This window comes from Amblyomma mixtum, chromosome 10 (genome assembly GCF_055824585.1).
Source record: "Amblyomma mixtum isolate Tamu chromosome 10, ASM5582458v1, whole genome shotgun sequence".
In the NCBI taxonomy this organism is placed as follows: domain Eukaryota; kingdom Metazoa; phylum Arthropoda; class Arachnida; order Ixodida; family Ixodidae; genus Amblyomma; species Amblyomma mixtum.
In genome coordinates this window covers 1,631,875-1,652,616 of record NC_143021.1, presented here as the reverse complement: position 1 = coordinate 1,652,616, position 20,742 = coordinate 1,631,875, and the positions used below count along the sequence as shown (strand labels likewise).

The 20,742-nt window shown below is 47.4% G+C and overlaps 1 protein-coding gene across 5 annotated transcripts in view; it reads right to left on the bottom strand.

Moving 5' to 3' along the window:
• The window catches only part of LOC149324977 (protein 5NUC-like), a 263,653-nt gene that overhangs the window by 132,456 nt on the left and 110,455 nt on the right, over positions 1-20,742 (bottom strand). For all 5 annotated transcript variants that reach the window (XM_089563646.1, XM_089563643.1, XM_089563647.1 and 2 more), the window contains one exon: positions 8,185-8,379. In XM_089563646.1, coding sequence (XP_089419772.1) covers positions 8,185-8,379 — 195 coding nt within the window. The remainder of the gene's footprint in view (positions 1-8,184; positions 8,380-20,742) is intronic.

The following is a 20,742-nucleotide window of genomic DNA, read 5'->3' as shown; positions in this document are numbered from 1 at the left end:
TGTAGCTGAGCCCGCAACTTAAGGGAATCTGGTAAACAACCCGCGTCCTGCACCGTGTGAACTTGTTTTGATGTTTCACAGTACAAGCCGGTTGTTTTTTCCCGTTAGTCATTGCGCAAAGCTTAGAAAGTTTGCAGGGGGCTGAGAATGCGACCTGAACATTATGTCTGCCTGCTACTTTTTTAAGGTTGTGTGAAACCTTGTGGATATACGGTATTACTGCCACACGGTTGCGTGAAACCGGATCTTTGCTTTTAGGACCTTGCTTCAGCTTCTGCAGTATGGCTTCACACACGGAAGTAACCATACAAGAGGGGTATCCTGCTACTTTTAACCGCTGAACTTGAGCACTGAAACTGGACGAGACCATATGGGGGCATGATTTGTTCAAAGACGCTTGCAAGGAGTTCGAAACAATTGCCCGCTTCACAAGCTTCGAATGAGCACTGTCAAAGGGGAGCAAACCTTTCTTTGAACGCGGATTGTACATCCAACACAAGCCATCTTTGCAAAACCGTACCCTAAGGTCCAAGAACTGGAGTTCGCCATTTGTCGGGACCTCCTTAGTAAAACTGAGGCCTTGGCTGTGTTCTGAAAACACGGACATAGTCCTTGCGACCGCAGCGTCTAGCTCATGCTCAGAAGTGTCTTTAAGGATAACTAAGAAATCGTCAACATACCTATGTACAGAGACTACGTGCGGATCAACAAGGTGGCATCTGATGTCAGCTCCTACAATGGAGAGAAAAATATCACAAAGGGCGGGAGCTACAGACGAGCCAATGCAGATTCCCTTCTTCTGAACAAAGAATTTTCCATCAAACAAAACAGCAGTCGAACTTAGGTAAAATTCTAACAAAGAAATGAAATTGTCAACGCTTACTCCTGCTGCATTTTGAAAAGGGACTTCGCCGGTGGACTGGATGGTTTCCCTGACAGCCTTTAAAAGTCCTTGATGGGGGGGTTTTATTCCGTTCCCCATCAAGGACTTTTAAAGGCTGTCAGGGAAACCATCCAGTCCACCGGCGAAGTCCCTTTTCAAAATGCAGCAGGAGTAAGCGTTGACAATTTCATTTCTTTGTTAGAATTTTACCTAAGTTCGACTGCTGTTTTGTTTGATGGAAAATTCTTTGTTCAGAAGAAGGGAATCTGCATTGGCTCGTCTGTAGCTCCCGCCCTTTGTGATATTTTTCTCTCCATTGTAGGAGCTGACATCAGATGCCACCTTTTTGATCCGCACGTAGTCTCTGTACATAGGTATGTTGACGATTTCTTAGTTATCCTTAAAGACACTTCTGAGCATGAGCTAGACGCTGCGGTCGCAAGGACTATGTCCGTGTTTTCAGAACACAGCCAAGGCCTCAGTTTTACTAAGGAGGTCCCGACAAATGGCGAACTCCAGTTCTTGGACCTTAGGGTACGGTTTTGCAAAGATGGCTTGTGTTGGATGTACAATCCGCGTTCAAAGAAAGGTTTGCTCCCCTTTGACAGTGCTCATTCGAAGCTTGTGAAGCGGGCAATTGTTTCGAACTCCTTGCAAGCGTCTTTGAACAAATCATGCCCCCATATGGTCTCGTCCAGTTTCAGTGCTCAAGTTCAGCGGTTAAAAGTAGCAGGATACCCCTCTTGTATGGTTACTTCCGTGTGTGAAGCCATACTGCAGAAGCTGAAGCAAGGTCCTAAAAGCAAAGATCCGGTTTCACGCAACCGTGTGGCAGTAATACCGTATATCCACAAGGTTTCACACAACCTTAAAAAAGTAGCAGGCAGACATAATGTTCAGGTCGCATTCTCAGCCCCCTGCAAACTTTCTAAGCTTTGCGCAATGACTAACGGGAAAAAACAACCGGCTTGTACTGTGAAACATCAAAACAAGTTCACACGGTGCAGGACGCGGGTTGTTTACCAGATTCCCTTAAGTTGCGGGCTCAGCTACATTGGCCAAACTGGTCGATGTTTTAATGAGCGAGCCAGCGAGCACTGCCGGAATCTGCGGAATAACGAAGGAAGCTTTCTAGTGGATCATTGCAAAGCCTGCAGGGGTTGCCGTCCGGAGTTCGAGAAAACTATTTTTTTGAGGAGTGGGAAGGACAGATTTGAGAGAGAGGTGGTCGAAGCCTTTTACATCAGGAAAGAAGGGAGCAGATGCGTCAGCAAGCCATCCATTACGCTTAGCAACGAGGAGTACACTTTTCTAGAAAGTTTTCTGTAGGCTCTTCGTTTTGTTTTGTTGTGCACGCTCTTTCCTTTGGCATTGGTTGCAATTTTTGACAATTTTTTTGACGATGTGCGGTTTTTTGCGCGGTTTTTGTTCTCGTTTTTTACACCTTTGACGCTGACCTTGGTCCGAGCTCCGCATTCATCCTTTTTCATGTTTCTTGTTGGTCATCGGTTATCATTCATATGGCTGCTGGTTGTTCGTTTCCAATTTTTTTCTCGTTTTTATACCTTTGACGCCGACTTTGGTCTCAGCTTCGCGTCCATCTTTTTTTTTTTTTTTTTCTGGTTGGTCATCGGTTATCATTCATGTGGCTGCTGGTTTTTGGTTTCCAATTTTTAAGGTTTGCACTCTTCATCCATTTCAACCTTTTTTTTTTTTTTTTTTACCTTTGACACTGCTTTGGTCTTAACGCTTCATTCTTCACCTTTTTCCACGTTTCTTGTTGGTCATCTGGTATCACTCATGAGTGTGTATCGTTTTTGGTGTTGAAGAGTTGCTTGGCCATGACCATTTTAGTGTTGTTTGCTATACTTTTGTTGTTTTTTTTTGTTTTTTTAGCCATGATAGTATGTTACGTGGTCGCTATTGCGCTTCATGTGCTAGATATCTTACTGTGATCTTTTCTACTGCCTGTGCGTGATTACACGGATGTTAGGGCGTGTTGGCCTACATAAAGGCGGGTTTGGTGCGAAATAAAATTCAGTTGTAAGTTGGCGCTGGTCCTGTCGTGTTTGTCTCTTTTGTCCACGTCTTTTGCGCCATTTTCCTGTTGAACTACATTCCAAATCCACGAAGATGCTTCAATTGCCAGAGGCTTGGCCACGGCTCACAGAGCTGCCGCGGCCGCAAAACGTGCGCAAAATGCACATCGAAGGAACATGTTTCAGAGAACTGCGATGACACTGCGCTACACTGTGCAAACTGTGAAGGAGAGCACGCTGCCTACTCAAGGTCGTGCCCATCCTGGAAGAAGGGAAAGAAATCATAACCATAAAAACACAGGAAAACATCAGCCTTGGAGAAGCACGAAAACAATACGCAATACGCACAGACGCAGGGCACTTTCTCCTTCAGCGGAAAAAATGAACTTCGCCGATGTGGTGCGTGGGCGCGGCCCACCACACTAGCCGACGGCACCTGCCAAGCTCACACACAGTGAGCCTGAGGCAGGGCCACACGCGCCTCTGGCACAAGCAGTGAAAACTGCTATGCCACTCCCGAAAAAGAGCCCGCCGGCTACGAAGTCGGCAGTTCGCCAGGTTTCCCCCTTCGGGAGAAGCCCAACCCTCTTCCCGCGGGTTCTCCGCGGAACTCCAGCGCCTTTACTGAGGCGATGGACACACTCCCATGCTCGCCTCCGCTGCAGCGGCGGCGAAGCTCTTTGTAACGAAAAAAAGAAAAAATTCTCATAACCGGTCCCAAACAAGCAGGGACCTAAGTTTTTAGCTCATTCCATAGACCATCATGGCGTTCCTAATCCACTGGAACTGCCGTGGACTACTAACCAACTATAGCGATGTAACAGATCTTTTAAATTCACTGTCGCCTGTGGCATTGTGCCTGCAGGAGACAAACTTGGGGCCTCTGCAAAAACACATTTTAAAGAAGTACAAAGTATTTCGCAAAGACCAAAAGCAGGCGAGTAGGCTCTCTGGAGGACTTGCTATTATCGTCAACAGTGGTGTTGCAACTCATGAAATTGAACTGCAAACAAAATATGAAGGAGTTGCAATCACTGTTCTTGATTATAAAACAATAACAATATGCTCTATATATCTTCCACCACACCCCACTGTAACACTTCATGATTTAGAGGCACTTTTTAAACAGCTACCAGAGCCTTATCTGGCAGTAGGAGATTTTAATGCACATTCCTCTTTCTGGGGGAGCGATCAAACGGACAGCCGAGGGCGTATTTTAGAAGATTTTATTTTGTGCAATAACGTCTGTCTGCTCAACACAGGGAAACCAACATACTGCTCTCCCAGTTCAGGAAAAATGAGCTGTCTAGATTTATTTTTCACCTCTACATCTATTTTTACTGATTTTAAATGGGACGTCCTCGATAACCCTTACGGAAGCGATCACCTTCCTGTAATAATTAGTTTATCATCATCACCGAAAGTCATCCGGAGCAAACCACGTCGCTGGAAGCTACACTTAGCAGATTGGGCGCTGTTTAAAGACATGGTCACTCTCGAGGACATCTTTTCGGATGAGCTTAGTGTCGATGAACTGAATGAAAGGTTCACAACCTGTATTATTACTGCTGCGCACCAATGTATTCCCCAATCCTCAGGAGTCGTAAAACATGAACATAAATTCTGGTACACACTAGAATGTAAGGAGGCAAAAAAGAAACAAAACAAAGCCTGGGGGACTTTTCGGAGATAGCCAACGCATCAGCATCTTGTAAATTTTAAAAAGGCGAAAGCCAATGCGGGCCGCATCCGCCGTGATGCCCAGAAGACCTCCTGGAAAAACTATGTATCATCTATCAATAGTTCAATTACATCAAAAAAGATGTGGGAACAGGTGCATAAATTAGACGGCAAATTCTCTACCTTTGCAGTACCATTTCTAACAGCCCCTGGAACACAAACAAGTATAGACGAACAAGCTGACATACTAGGACAACATTTCTCTGACGTTTCAAGCTCTTCCCACTACACACAGTAATTCTTAAAACACAAACACACAACTGAAAAGCAGAAAGTTCCAACGACTGGCAGTACAAATGAAACATGCAATACATTATTTAAATTTCAGGAGATCCAAAACGTACTGTCCTCCGGTAAACAGACAGCACCTGGCCCGGATGAGGTACATTATGAAATGCTTGCCCACCTGTCCGAAGCTGCTGTAAGGGCACTTTCGCAATTTTTCAACAAAATATGGGTGTCCGGAAAGATACCGGAGGCTTGGAAAAAAGCAGTTATCTTACCGTCTTAAAACCTAGATAGCCGCCCACCTCCCCTAATAGTTATAGGCCCATAGCTCTTACAAGCTGTATAGCAAAATCATTTGAAAGTGTGCTCAACGTTAGGCTAATCTTCATTCTGGAATCACGTGAACTCCTTGACGTCCACCAGTGCGGATTTAAAAAAGGATGTGCGATAACTGATCATCTCGTCCGCTTAGAAAACACAGTCCGAGAGGCGTTTATACACCAACAACACTGTCTGGCAGTCTTTTTTGACATGGAGAATGCGTACGATACCAAATGAAGATATGGGATTCTAGGCGATTTGGCAGATCTTGGCATCCGGGGTAGGATGTGGAACTGCCTGCAGGATTTCCTGTCAGACCGGTCTTTTCACTTGCGCCTGAATGCAACCCTTTCGAAGAGCTTTGTCCAGGAGAATGGGGTACCGCAGGGCTGTGTCCTAAGTACTACTCTTTTTGTCGTGAAAATGAACCCCACAGCGAAAATAATTTCCAACTCCCTTATGTATTCCGTGTATGCATCGACGACTTTCAGATTGCTTGCACGTCCTCCAGCCTGTCAACGTGTGAGAGGCAGGTACAACTCACATTGAACAAGCTAGCAATCTGGGCAGACAAAAATGGGTTCAAGTTCTCTCCATAGAAAACAGTGGCTGTTGCTTTCTCGCTTAAAAGAGGCTTGCAGATCAATCCGAACTTATGCCTAAATGGAGCCACACTACCGGTAAAACAAGAACATAATTTTTTAGGAATAACATTTCATAAAAAACTTACATTTCTTCCGCACATAAAAAACTTAAAAGTAAAGGCCTCCCGTGCAATGAATATCCTTAAAGTACTCTCAAGGAAACGCTGGGGATCTGACAGAGCATGCCTCCTTCATATATACCGCTCTCTAGTGCGCTCATGTCTAGATTATGGGAGTATAGTGTACGGCTCGGCAAGGCCTTCATATCTATCATATCTAAAGAGATTAGATCCAGTTCATAATCTAGGTGTCCGCCTTTCTCGTGGAGCATACAGAACGTCTCCGCTAATGAGCCTTCATGTTGAAGCAAGTCAGCCATCACTAGAAGATAGAAGAATAGCACTTACATGTTCATACATACTCAGAATTAGGTCGCAAACAAAACACGTGTGTTATTCAATCGTCACAACATGCCCTTCTCGAATAATATTTACAGATAAGCCCCAAGCAACCAGGCCTTTGCTAATGCGGTTTGAGGAGATCTGCCGAGAACTTGACTTATCAGAAACATTACCAAATTCAGTAGGGTAAGGGTGCGGGCTAGTTGGTGATCCATAACATATAAATACCAGCGCAAAACAGCAGGACACACACAGCGCTTGTGTGTCCTCGTTCTTCGTCGTGTGTCCTGCCGTTTTGCGCTGGTATTTATATATTACCAAATGTTGCAAAACGTTGCGACGCATTTGCCCCTTGGTACAGTTTTCCGTCGGTCTGTGATATAAGTCTTACACAGTTCAACAAGAGAGAAACTCCAGCAGAACACATCATACAAGAGTTCCTTACACTAAAGGAAAAATATGATAGCTACACCGAGTTCCACACAGACGGATCGAAAACTACATGTCGGAAGTGCAGTAGTGGAAGGGAATTGGGAAAAAATAGTAAGGCTTCCTCAGTGTGCATCAGTTTTTACAGCCGAGTGTTATGCTGTGTTTCTTGCTACGGAGTAAATAATAAGCAAGAACATCGAAAACAGTATTATCTACACAGACTCCCTCAGTGTACTGAAAGCACTACAGTCCAGAAATGCAGTCATGCCGTCATTAGGTACTCTCATACATAACATAGCAAGGATCGTAACACAACGGCATAACATAAAATTATGTTAGGTTCCAAGCCATGTTGGAATTGATGGTAACGAGAGAGCGGACGCATGCGCTGCTCAAGCCCACAACAAGGAAATACAGAAAATAAGATTGTATGAAGCTAGTTCAGAGCAGACTGAGAAACAAATGGCAGAGCATATGGAATAGTCAGATAAATAACAAGCTACACTTAATAAAACCAATATCAGGAAAATGGAAATCATGCACTCATCAGGAACGCTTTTTTGAAGTTATTTTATGTTGTTTACGTATTGGACACACACACCTTACCCACAACTTTCTATTAACAAAACAAGACAAACCTACCTGTTAAAAATGCGGAGATGAACTCACAGTAACTCACATCTTAATCTCATGCAGATAACTTGAAACACTCATAAACAAGTTTTTTACCCCGTTTTACAACCACACATCCCTTTTCATCCGTCATTGATTTTAGGTGAAGAAGCTCTTATTGAGAAGTCAAGCGTTTTTAACTTTTTAAAAGAAGACAATGTACTCGAAAAACTCTGAATTCCTACCCCGTGCTTTACAATTTATTGACACACCTCATCCACCTTCTCCGTCGTGAGAAGACGGCTGAGGTCACTATTCCATCGGTTGGGGACCTCGAGATCCTTGCACAGCCAAGGATGGCTGCTGAGGTTTCCGACCCAATTTAAAGCTTTTACCATAAGTCACTTCTAAAATTTTGTCTTATATTTTTACTAGGTTACATGAATTAACTTTTTAGGCCCTATACACCTCCGTTGATTTAGACTTTTGTATAACATCTATATAAAACAATTTTCTATACCCTGAGCTTGGCGCATGATAGCCTTAGTCGCTTATGCGCCATTAAACTAAACTCAACTCAACTCAACTCTGTTTTACTTTCTTCGGCAGTTCTTAAGCTCAGAAGCAAAATAAAACGAGAATAGCTTGGTGAATTTGATTTTCTGGTGTGCTACTCAGCCCTCATGGGAAAGACGGTCGTCTCTTGTGCAGCATTCACCCGCATCTTCCTTCACTCTCTCGACAGTGATATATGCTCCTAAGCCCCAAACATTTAAGCAAAGGCTTCAGTGTAGAGTTGAAACAGCAGAAACGCGGAGGGTGTTTACACTCTAGTGCCGCTTGGAGCGCACAGGGAGCGCACATTAGTGCCGAGCACAGCTCACCGTCGGGGATGCTGCTGTCCAGTAGCGTCGGCTGTCCGCTCCAGCTGACGGCCTCTCCCTGCTCGTTCCACGTGACGGTGATGTTGCCCATGTACTTCCCCATGTAGAAGTCCTGCACCACCAGGCAGCTGGATCCACCCGGACGCTTCACCACCGTCGGATAGGGACCCTGGGGCTTGTCGCCCGACACCAGGCCTGCGGTGCAATTACAGGGGCTCGTAAAACAACGGTTAATCCACGAACAATTTGACAAAAAGCTGTCCCCGCGGCGGTGCTGTTCGGCACGCTGACCATCCGCGTCACTAGCAGGCACGGCCAAGGGGCGCAGATTGCTCCTCGCTTGCCATAGTCCCGAACATCCGGCGACGACGGCTGCCGTGGCGAAGGAGCTCGCAGCCTCAAAGGGTCACGTGATCATGCTGCAACACACCGGCCAGCACCGGCAAAGCTAGCCCCGCGTGACCTTCTCTCCGATTACGAAGCTGTGGCTTTTCGACGACCTGAGCTCAGCTCTTCCTCGGAGTAGGTTTAGCTTTAAAGGGGCTGCGAAACACTGCCTGGGGGAATACCGGCTATACTTCAGGTGGGTTCTTTATGTCACACAGATGCTGACTTAAAAGAATTACAGGAATCGATGGACAGGAACGGAGGTTATTCAGTGAAGAAATTTCAAAATACAAGCAAACAAAACGCTGCCCCCAACTCGATTTTGGCGAGGCTTCCCACTCCTGTTTCGCTCTCCCAATGACGGCACCTGGCGCAACCAATCAAAACAGCCTGCCAGAGCACGTCGCGGAAGTTTGCACTCCATGGTTGCCTGCTCTCTGTAACTCGTTCTTGCTGAGACTGGCAGCGTCGTTTCCATGCCAGAGCGCCCCTGGTGGCGTATTTTTATTTTACTTGCTTTGCAGGGCTTTTATCTAAGACAAACAAGTTGTTATTGTTGATATCATATAAAACGCAGACAGGTAACAAAATGTGTCTCTATTTATTCACACAATTTTCAGTACATTTACTGTTTGTCCGATCATCAAGCTCGCGCCAGGTGATGTCATATCCGCTGCTAAAAACCCGCCACTGTGTGGCGACACCATCAGAGCCATGAAGTTGTTTTGGGGAGGACTTTAAAATATTAAAAAACGGAATATACGCGGTATTACCGACGCTAATAGCACCATTATAACTCACTGTATGCAATCAACAGGCAAAACAGTTAACTAAGATTGTGTTTCTGGGCCCCTTTAAAAGCGACCGATTGCCGGAGCGACGGAATGGCAAAGCGCGGCGTTGCAGTTAAAGGTAGTGCGTTGCACAGCCGGCCGACGCCTCGGTCAGCACAGCGGCACTGGAGAGCACGGAAAGCGGAGCGATTGTCAAAGGCTGCTTCCTGCCGGCGCTCTCCACGCTGCGTGGATGGGAACGGCTCATCCCCCCGCTTGTCAGCGGTTTGTGCGCCCCTTTATCGCATGCTCCTAGTGCAGTCAGAGCGCGGGAAACTGTCGGGCACTGACACAGTTAAGAAAGGCACAGGACCGGCTGGGTGACGGGCAACAGCACCCTCCGAGACATACAAGAGTTCTCGGTTTCTCATGCAGCATGATCTGCCAACAATTGCAAAGGCAACCCAGATTAGCCCTGCGTCCTAATCTCCGGCGCCTATCGTTAATACTTTCGAGGGATCTGTCGCCCTTACAAAGTCGTAAACACTTTCCAATCGTAGTGCGACATTTCAAGGGACGATCGTGGAGTGGCCTAACGAGGAGCGTCGGTTTGTTTACAAACATGTTCTCAAGACATAGACGGCTTAACTATGGCTGCCGTTATTGTTTTATCTCCGTCTGCATACGCTCGACTAAACGATCAGAAGAGCGCAAGTAACTTCGCTTAGCTTACATAAGCGCTGATATGCTATTTTAAATTTTCTTTTTTATAAGATCAGAAAATACCACGTTAACACGTTACGCAGACCACAACACGTTAACGCGAGCATACTTTAACATTAGACCTGAAATGCCGTTCGGCGCATACGCTCTATGAAGCAAACCCACTTCTTTTAGCACGTGCCTGCAAATGTCGGCGTACACTATACTAAAACTGCACAAAATACAGACATATTTGGTCTCCATTCGTTTTCTACCGAGGAGATGATAACGCGCCGGTGATTCTGGTGGCCGATGGGACACTTGACACTTTGAGCTCAGGCAAAAGCTAGGACATTTATTAGCCTTTATTAGCATTTATTAGCCTTTAGACATTTATTGGCTGTATTAACTAAAAACTAATTTCTGACCATAGCCAAAATAGTGTTATCTACCTGCAGGCCATGTTCTTACGGCGAAGGAATACCTTAAAACAACACCTGCAGGCTGGAAATGCAGTAGTAAAATGGATCGTTGGGCGAGTTGGTATTTATTTTGGGTAGAAACAGCGCGAACGGACGAAGAACCGAGAACGAGGAAACACACAGGGAAGCGCTGACTTGCAACTACATCAACCTCTCCTTGCATTGCAGGGGTTGCAAAGACTGCTTTCCTCGCCTAGACAGGACAAGTATCTTGTTCAGGCGCAGTGATAAGGTGTGCCGGGAGCTGATAGAAGCATACGTGATTAAGAAAGAAGCAGACGCGTGTGCCGAATCACCCTCGGTCAGCCTGCAGGAAAAGGAGGTTCCTTCTCTGCGCAGTTTCTTGAGTACGAGTAGACAGTACGGGGGGGTTGGCCTGATGAGATTGCATTTGTTTTCCTGTTGTTAAGCCGAAAGCCTTTAATGGCTCATACTGTCGCCCGTTAACAAAGCGTGTCATACGCATTTAACTCGTAAACAAAAAGACAGAAGAAAACCAATTGTTGCATCAGATATAAGAGGAAAAAACGAACCTAGAAGCTAAGTTTGACGACCGCAGATTAATTGCTAAATTAATTATAGGCAAAAATGTCTAAATCGCGTCGAAATAGCGCGGACGTCAAAAGAGCCACGGGAAAGGTGTGACGTCACATCCACCGGAAGTCGTCCCGGCATAGGGAAAATTTTTTTGTTTCATTTCATTTCATTTTATTTGTTCTTCAAAACATGACGAACACATTGTGAAAGGGGCCAAGAAGAAAAGCCGTTCTTTTAACGCTTGAAAAAAATCTTGGTCCCCCTGGCATTGACCGCAACGAAGCAACACAATCCAGAAACAAAGGTATGGAACAAAATGTACAGAAATATACAGAAACCAACAAAATTATAACTTGACATTTTTATGACTGATATGGCGACAAGCTCATGTCACGGTCGCGGAATAAAGACAGTTATAATGAAACAGTGGCGAAATATCTCTACAAGGCGTTTTGTTTATGAAATTCTCACGGGATGGTCGTAAAAGCATCGGGTTTGTGTCAAATTAGACGAAAAAATGTGCAATTATGCGTAATTAACCCTTTAGATCCCCGAAAGATGTTATTTAGGTATCGATATAGCCACGGGAACGGTGTGACGTTACATCCGCCCGAAGTCGTCACGGCATAGTGTCCTCGGCTTTCGCCTCTCAACACTCTAGTTGTCAAAGTGTCCTGGCAACTTTTTGTTGTGTTCTTATATTACGCAGCAATGAAATGTCATTGCTTTCCTTTGCACGCGTCGAAATCGTTTGTTGTGTTTCCTTTTATGTTTTCTTGCGCCTTTAAAGCTTCCTTTCCGTGAATAAAAATTCAATTGATAGTCTGCGCTTGCGTTGTGTCTCCTCGATCGCTTTTGTCCTCGTTTTTTGCGCTGAAAAGTATGAATATTTCTTGTCCAATGGCCTCTTTTTCTTGTGTAAATATTAACCTTCACAACACAGCAGTTCTCACGGCGCTCATAGCGGTGTGCGTGTGTTGAGCAAGGACGGCATGTTGGCATACTAAGCAACAGCTTTGCCTTTCTGACATCCAAGCTGTGTGTGGGTGGCTGCAACCGTCCCCTGGCCACTCAAGACGTTTCTGCCGTACTCTATAGTAGGAGTGGTGGAGATAGGCACGCTTCTACAAGCTCTGCCTTCGCGTTCACTGCGGGCTTGGTGTGAGGACCGGCAGCAGCTCCGGATGTACGAGGATTGGTCCAGGACAGCAGACAGCCTAACAGCAGCAGACAGCGCTGTGTGTGTGCCTTGTCTCCTTCTTGGTCTGTGTGTGTTTGCGCTGTTGAACCATCATTATGAATCTACACCAAATAGCCCAATCTGCAGTTCTTCCACAGCTTAACGGAGTTCCTGTGGAGCACTATGCGTCCTACGCTACCAACAAGAAAAAAAATTGGTGTGGTCTAGCTCTGGTTAAACCTGGTTGGCTGCGAAAGCAATACAATGTTAGGCTTTGTCACATACGCTTGGCTTCATTCCGTTTAGCTTGCCTAAACCTAGATTCTGAACTCGATACAGCTCGTTTAGCTGCTTCGGCTTCTCGTCGTTTCCGCCGTCGTTATTCTCGTTGTTCTTATGTTTCTTGGGCACGTTGTAACCTCATTCTTGCATTCTTCCCACCTTGTCTGGCTGTCGCCTTAGAGTTAAACTGTTCAGAGGCAGCAGAGCAACTAGATTCAGATATAGACTCTTCGTCGGTGACTTCTAAGGCGAGACTCCTCGAGGAGCGCGGCACGACCGGCTGCTCGTGGCTGCGGAGGAGAGAGCGAGATGACGTCACGCGTCGCCATAGCAACGGAGAGGCTAACGTCACACCATCTGTTAGGCGCGGCGGCGGCTCCTCGAGGAGCAGGGAGGTCCACGGACCACGCGACGAGCGGTTAGACCTGGCGTAGTATTGCTCTCTCAACAAAAGCCTCAGTGACCACGGGGAAGATTGCCGTCCGAGAAAACAGCGTTACTGACGATCGTCACCGACGGACTCTGAACTGGGATATCTAGTGAAGCAGCGCCACGGCATAGGGCCAAGGGAAGAAAGGGACGAACACAGCGCTGTGTTTGTCCCTTTCTTCCCTTTGGCCCTGTGCCGTTGAGCTGTTTCACTACATACGTCAGACGAACTCGTTCACCAGTTCATGTTGTCTGAATTGGGACCAAAATTCTGCTTTGCACCTGCCTTGAGGCCACTCGAGCTGCTAGCGCTCTTGCGCGAGGTGCCTGAACGAGTGTTCCGTAATCGTAACGGACCAGAAAAGAAAACTCCAGGAAGAATGAAAGACCTGGTAAACTACTTGGCGGCTGAGGGCTTGAGGCCCGTCCTTTCTGGCAAGGAGGGGTTCTTTGTCCTAGCGCCAGAAGGCATTCTCAGCAGGAAGGCAGTGGAGACAATTGCAAAAAAATTCAAAGAGGCGGCTCTGAGGCCTGCTTCCATCAGAAAACAGGCCAAGGTCCTCCTGAAAGGGACGAATCTGGATCGACTGGCTGCGACGGTCAGCAGTAGCAAAGGTTCCCTTCTGAACACGATTTTCACAGCCAAGACCCATAAGCCGAACGTTCCCTTCAGGGCAATTGTTTCGGAGAGGGACACCTGGCAGCATGCTGTTTCCGGATTTCTTCAGCGTCATCTGGGTTCTCTCAGGTTGTCCTACCCATATTTGGTAAGGAACTCTACAGATGTTGTAAAGTTCCTGTCACAGGTAGAGGAAAAGAGGCATTTCACCTTCAGCATAGATGTCGAAGGTTTATTTTACCATTTACCCCACGCTCAGCTTATGAAGCATGTGAAGTCTGCGCTTGTGTTGTGTCTCCTGGTTCGCTCTTGTCCTCTTTTTTTGCGCTGCTAAGTATGAATCCACACCAACGTTCTGTTGTTATTCCAGCGCACATGCCCAGAGTACTATCTGAGGGCGACATCATAGGTCAGTGGCTAGAAAACCCTGCACCTCGAAAGGAGGACAGCCGAGGCAACCAAAAGACACGAAAACAAATCGCATGTTGTCGAGGAAAGCAATCTCTTTACTGACTAGCAGTAACGAGGGCTGACTAAATGCATTCATCCTGTCTCTTTCGACTACGGTATGCGTCTATTAACTGCCTTGTTGTCTTACCTCTACGACAAAATAAAATGGGCGTGTCTGCCGTTAAAAGGTCTGCACACTTTCTCGTTTTCCTTCCAGCAGTCAAGGCAGTGCTCCTTCAGATGGGAATAGGCTGATTCCGAAAGTGATAGAAGACATTCCCTAAGCTGAATATTAATACAGCACCCGGTCTGACCAATATGAACTTTATTGCACGAAGACGGAGGCGAAAGAAATTGTTCGGTGTCAGAACGCCGGCTTCATGTCTCTGCAGTTTTTTGATATTCTGTGTCATAATTAGGGAGGCGCCGCTCCCTTTGTGTCACGGCGATGGAAGTGGAGGCCGCTGTGCCTTCTGTGGATCCCGGTGGGTCGGCAAAGGCCGCCAAAGGAAGCGCCTGTACGCCCCGAGTGACGCAAGCAGCCAGGACACGGCTACTCGGATCCTCGAAATGATGACTCCTCGACCGACGATGGGTTCGTACCCGTCGTTAGTAAGAAGGCCAAGCGCAGACTGCGCAGACAAACTGAGTCGACGTCAACGACGTCCTCAAGTAAGGATACGATCATCAGGACGCGAAGTGCCGAGGCACATACAGCCTTGTTCGTGCCATTAGAGTCTACTTACCACTCTGATCTCCTAAACAGGCAAGCCATCTCTGTGTTTCTTGAGAGCCTCGTACCAGGAGGGATTAAAGACGTTAGAATAAACCCCCACAAGAACATCATTGTCACTGACGTCCTCAAGCAAGGATACGATCATCAGGGCGCGAAGTGCCGAGGCACATACAGCCTTGTTCGTGCCATTAGACAAACTGAGTCGACGTCATTTGGTATGGGCCCCGCCGCGGTGGCTCAGCGGTTATGGTGCTCGGCTGCTGACCCGAAAGACGCGGGTTCGATCCCGGCCGCGGCGGCTGAATTTCTTTGGAGGAGAAATTCTAGAGGCCCGTGTACTGTGCGGTGTCAGTGCACGTTAAAGATCTCCAGGCGGTCGAAATTTCCGGAGCCCTCCACTACGGCGTCTCTCATAGTCTTAGTCGCTTTGGGACGTTAAACCCCATAAACCATGAACCACAACCATTTGGTATGGGGCACGACAACGTTCTCAAACATAATAAAATTGAAAAATCTGCAAAAAAAAGTTCTCCGCATTACTGCCAACGTAGCTTACGATGCCCACACGTCTCCGCTTTTTTCCTCATTAAGAATAACACCTGTCAATGAACTTTACCACGCGTTATTAATTCGTCGTTATAAAACCCGCCGAAAAAACAAGAACCCATTTTTCGACATTCTAGCTCGCTTAACCCCGAAAGGCAAACCGTACACTACGCGAGCTAATGATGATTGGTACATACCTCGCTCCCGCACTAATTATGGTCGCCAAATGCTTCGAGTTCTGGTTCCCCAAATGCTTAATAGTACATATAACTCCTGTGGTGCTTAAATGACCGTCTTAAAGAATTTGAATGGATGCATTTGCTGTTTTTTTTGTTGTCTTTGTTCTGTTCATTAATAAGCCTGTATAGTGGTCATATGCAATTATTAACCTTTGCTGTACGCAGATACCACATGATGTTTTTTTTACTGCTTATTTGTAACTTACCCCACTGACGTAACCACCTCTGCCCTGTACAGGGGGGCACATTCCCCGTCAAGCCTCTTTATGGCTTTTTGTATGTGCCCACCCAACATCACGATGTTAAAATAAAGTTTGATTCGATTTGATTTCATGTCATGAAGCGAAGCGAGCTAGACAGTTTGGCCGCCATCACCAAACTTGGCGATTTCAGTGTACGTCCTCTTATTCTACAAGACAGCAGAACCACGTCTGGCGTAATTTCCAACGTCGACATCGCCATCCTTGACGCCGACTTACCCATCTTAATCAGGCCGGCAACCAACAGCATTTTCATAATGCCAGTTCAGCGCCTTGGAAGGTCTACATGCATCAAGCTGACGTTCAAGGGTGACTGCATTCCATCATACGTGAAGGAGGGGCACTTTCGTCACCCAGTTCGTCCATTCGTACCTAAGCCGCTACAGTGTAGGAAATGTATGAGGATAGGCCATGTGAGCGGCGTCTGTCACAACTCCATCGTGTGCCCAAGATGCTCTAAGCCACACAGCGGCGACAGTTGCCGCACAACTGCATTGAAGTGCGTCAACTGTCGTGGCCCTCACGACTCTTCCTCGTAGGACTGCCCTCGCCTAAAGACTGAGAGGGCGTTACTGCAGCAAATGGTGCGTGACCATTCCACCCACAGAGAAGCCGCTGCGAAGGTGCAACGACGTCGTTCGCGCCGCCGACGAATGTCGTTGAAGGCAACAAATACCTTCGAAGAGAAGACCCCAAGCGGCAGTGCAGTTTGTCCGCCTCCACCGACAACAAACCAGGAAAGCCTGGCGACCGGTGACTCACGTGGCCACCACTGCCAAAGCCTATAGCGTGCACTGCGTCAGGTACGTTGCCGCACCCCATGTCTGCGACACCTACGACTGATCCGGGCAAAAGGAATGATTCCGACCATGACCAAGATATGCAAGTGATTGCAATCCTCACGTCACTGATGAATGTCATGCGTGATCTGCTGTCCAGCTTACGCACGAAAGTAGCACACAACGCATTGCAAGTACTGGACGCGCTACAGCCAGTTCTTGCAGTTCTACATTAGAAGACACCATAGCTCCCCCGGAACTGTCTTTTCCGAAAGAAATGAGAGAAGCCAACAGCCACAGAAACAAAGGGTACAGGGGATTTTTAATTAATTTATTTATTTTGTGGTGCTGACCAATTTATAATATTACTGAATATGTTATCGCTTAAAGCTAACTGATTAGAAAAGCAGAAGAAAAAACAACCACATGCCGCCGGTGGGATCCGAACCCACGACCTCCGAATTACGCGTCCGGTGTTCTACCACTGAGCTAAGGCGACGGCTGTCAAACCTTCTGCTTCTGGTTTCTGTGGCTGTTGGCTTCTCTCATATTTATAACGAGCCCCTCATTCCCCTTTCCGAAGAAAGTCAAGCAAGCTTTTATTTTTCAGTGGAATGCCCGCGGGCTCCAGTCCCGGATTTCAGACACAACCGCTTCCCATTCTGGTTATCTGTGAACCGAATCTGCCCAACATTTTACGATTATCCTCGCCCTTTCGCAGAGGCCAAGATCCTCGGTCTGTGGCCACAACAGCCGACTACCATCAGGGCTCACAAGGCGCTGTTTTGTCTTTTCCGAGAGACTGCCTTGCTTTCTAGATTGTGACTTTGTCTCTCGTTCCTTCTCTCTTCTCTTCCCTTTTTATCCCCTCATTCCCTTCCCCAGTGCAGGGTAGCCAACCGGAAACCTTTCTGGTTAACATCCCTGCCTTTCCCTCTCTCTGTATCTCTCTCTCTTATTGCATGAAAGAAGCTCATTCACCACTGTGCAAACACATACACAACTTGACTTATAATATACTGAACAATAAAACGGGCTGCTGCTTGGAACGTTGTTACGTCGCTTCCTTACCCTGCACCTCCCCCCCCCCCCCCCCCAAACTGCGTGGTGAAGGAAACACTACGTTAACGTCAAAATGTCGCGCAGCCTTTTTAAGAATATGAGCCGTTTGGTCTACATACCAAATAACTGCATCTACCGTATCTTTGCTGTCTAATCTTTCTTTTCAATTTTCTTCTGCATCCCTGAGGTCGAGCAGCGACTTTGTGCGCCTGTATTTTCGTTCTGATCTTGGTCGAAGACATGGGAGGCGCTGCAGCTCCACATCGAAGTCTTTGAACTCTGGCAGAGGAGTGAAGAAGCATCTGGCGTTCTCCATAGCCTCCTTGATGCACTCTGCAGTGCCTGTTGTAATGTCTTCTCTGCAAGCATCCTGCATAACGGTTTGAAGATATACCTGTCTATGCGTTGCAAACGTTTGGCAGATGTGCATCTAGTGAGACCAGGAACAATATTATACCGGTTCTTTCAGCGAACACCTTTACGAATTCCTGAAATTATTGGGTTCAATGTAGCAAAAAAATAGGTGTAGGATCACACTCTATGCCGCGGCGGACACAATATGCTGCAAAACCCCTCTAATTATCCAGGTAATTAAAAAAATTGGGGGGGGGGGGGCACTTTGTTGACCTAAAGTGCGGTGAGGCGAAAGCCTTAAGCGCGGTGTTGCTGCTTGTGTCACTGATGCGTGGTTAAGATGTTAAGCTTCGCCTCTAAGAGTGGAACGCGACAGCGTCTTGCAAAGCTGCCAGGATGTCCACAGAACGCCATCTCCAGTCCGGCTCTACGCCTTGCTCGTCGGTAACTTGGTTTTTGAAGAAAGGAATCGCTATGATTGCCGCGGCAGAGCCGGGGAATTGAGTGGAACCCGGGGGAAGGAACGCTCGGGCAGCCGCGTGAGCGGCCTCGTTTCCCTCAACTCCCTGGTGACCGGGCACCCATACTATCTGGTTTTTACTCATAGCCGAATTCGAATTGCTTTCCAATGCCAATAGTATTCTGCGGGCGAGCGGCGCTATCCTACCCCGCACGTAATTTCGGCAGGCCTGCTGCGAGTCCGACATTATGTACGCTGCGTCGCAGTGGGTGGCGGCCAGTGCAATCGCCACTTCCTCAAACATTAGCGCGTCGCTACTTTTTACCGAGAGCCCGTTCACCTGCTTTCCCTCGTGCACCACCGCAATGGTGCACGAGGGACCGAGGTGCACCCTCCTCGGTTGGACCCGCTGCATCCACGTGGTATATGCCTGCCTTATTTCCGTAATAATTTTGAACAAATTTTGCCCTGGCTTCATGCCTCCTCTGATTATACTCCCAATTCATGTTTTTGGGGAGCGGCTTAACCGACAAAATATTTTTCCATGCCTCCGGGATGTCGACTCTGCGTTCAGTGGTGGGGAGCTGCGCGAGATTGAGGTCCCGAAGGACTTGTCTGCAGGCGCTGGACACCGACAGCATGGCAATTTGGTTTGTTCTATGGGCCTCAATCAGCTCCTCCACCGAGTTGTGGACACAAGTTAGAGCAGGAGCTCAGAGGACGCTTTGGCAGGGAGTCCTAGCGCTTTTTTAACCGCCGCCCGAATAATCGCGTTGAGGTTCCCGCGGTCGCTCTTCCTCAGCTTGAGGTAGGGCGCCGCATAAACCACGCGACTAACGATGAACCCCTGAAACAGGCGAACGGTGATTTATTCTCTTCATCTCTGTGAATGCTGTTTTTAGGCTGTATTAATGTTCAATCATGGTTGCATTGTATGTGCTGCACTTTGTTACCTTTTTTTTCGTTTGTATGATGTGTTATGCCCCCCCCCCCTGTAAGCAACTTGTGGCGCTGTGGGTATTACAATAAACAAATAAACGGTTTCTTTTTCGAGAAGTCCACCATGCTTGCCGGATATCCTGCCAATAATCCTGCTAATTTGTTCGCAGGTGGACTTTATTTTTTGCAATGCCGTCGCATTGTTACCCCGGTTATTAATTTGTAATCCCAATACCCGAAGCGTCTCCACCACTGGTATCTGGGTGTCGTTAACGTAAATTTGCATTTTCTCACCTGAGTTTTTATCCGTTTTAATGTGTAGAAGTTCTGATTTGTTCGGAGCACATTCCAGACCACACTCCCGAGCGTAATCTTGCACTACCGAGGCGGCCTCTTGGAGGGCTCCCTCCATCTGCCCCACGCCGCCCCGGGACGACCAGATGGATGGATGGAAAACTTTATTATGCGACCAGATAGTAATGTCGTCTGCGTAGATGGCGTGGCTTACGCCATCCACGGCATTGAGCCTCTCGGGGAGGCCCATGAGGGCAACGTTATAAAGCAGCGGAGAGATAACTGCTCCTTGAGGCGTCCCTCGGGTTCCCATCTCGATGGGTCCGAATTTTTCATTGCCAAGTCGTATAAAAGCTTTCCTATTGTCTAAAAAGTTTTGTACATATCTGAATGTTTTCTCGCCGCAATTGGTGGCGTTCAAATTCTCAAGAATTTTGCTATGTTTAACGTTTCAAAAGCCCCCTTCAGGTCGAGGGCCAAAATACCTCTGTCCGCCGCGTTCCCGAAGGGAGGGTCGATGACTTCCCTATTGATTTGGAGCAGCACGTCCTGCGCTGATAAACTCTTACGCGGATATCACAAACCATTTACGCCTCTGCAGGAGGGTACTCCCGGGACCCGCCAAGGGTCTCGACAGAACCGAGGAGTGCCACCTCAGACGGCTCCAAACCGGGTCTTTCTTAAATCCCGCCGTACTAAAACACGTGGACCCGACATTCACGGGCAGGTGCCAATTCTGCGGGCAGTATGCTGACCTATACCACATGGTGTGGGCCTGCCAGTTAAATACAAGTATAGCAGTTATAAGTCAGCCAACTAGGGAGGGCTGGGAGGCGGCCCTGTCCAGCTCGGACCTGGAGGCCCAGCGGGCCCTGGTCCAGAGCGCACGGGCCGCGGCGGCAGCCAATGGCGTCCCGGAATAGGGACTGCCACACAGGTCAACGACCATCCACAGCAGCTTTCCTTCCCAGTTCAATACAGTGCTACAATAAATGTTTTCTTCTCCTCCTTGAAGAAAGGAAATGTATCTGTCTCGCATATCTCGGCA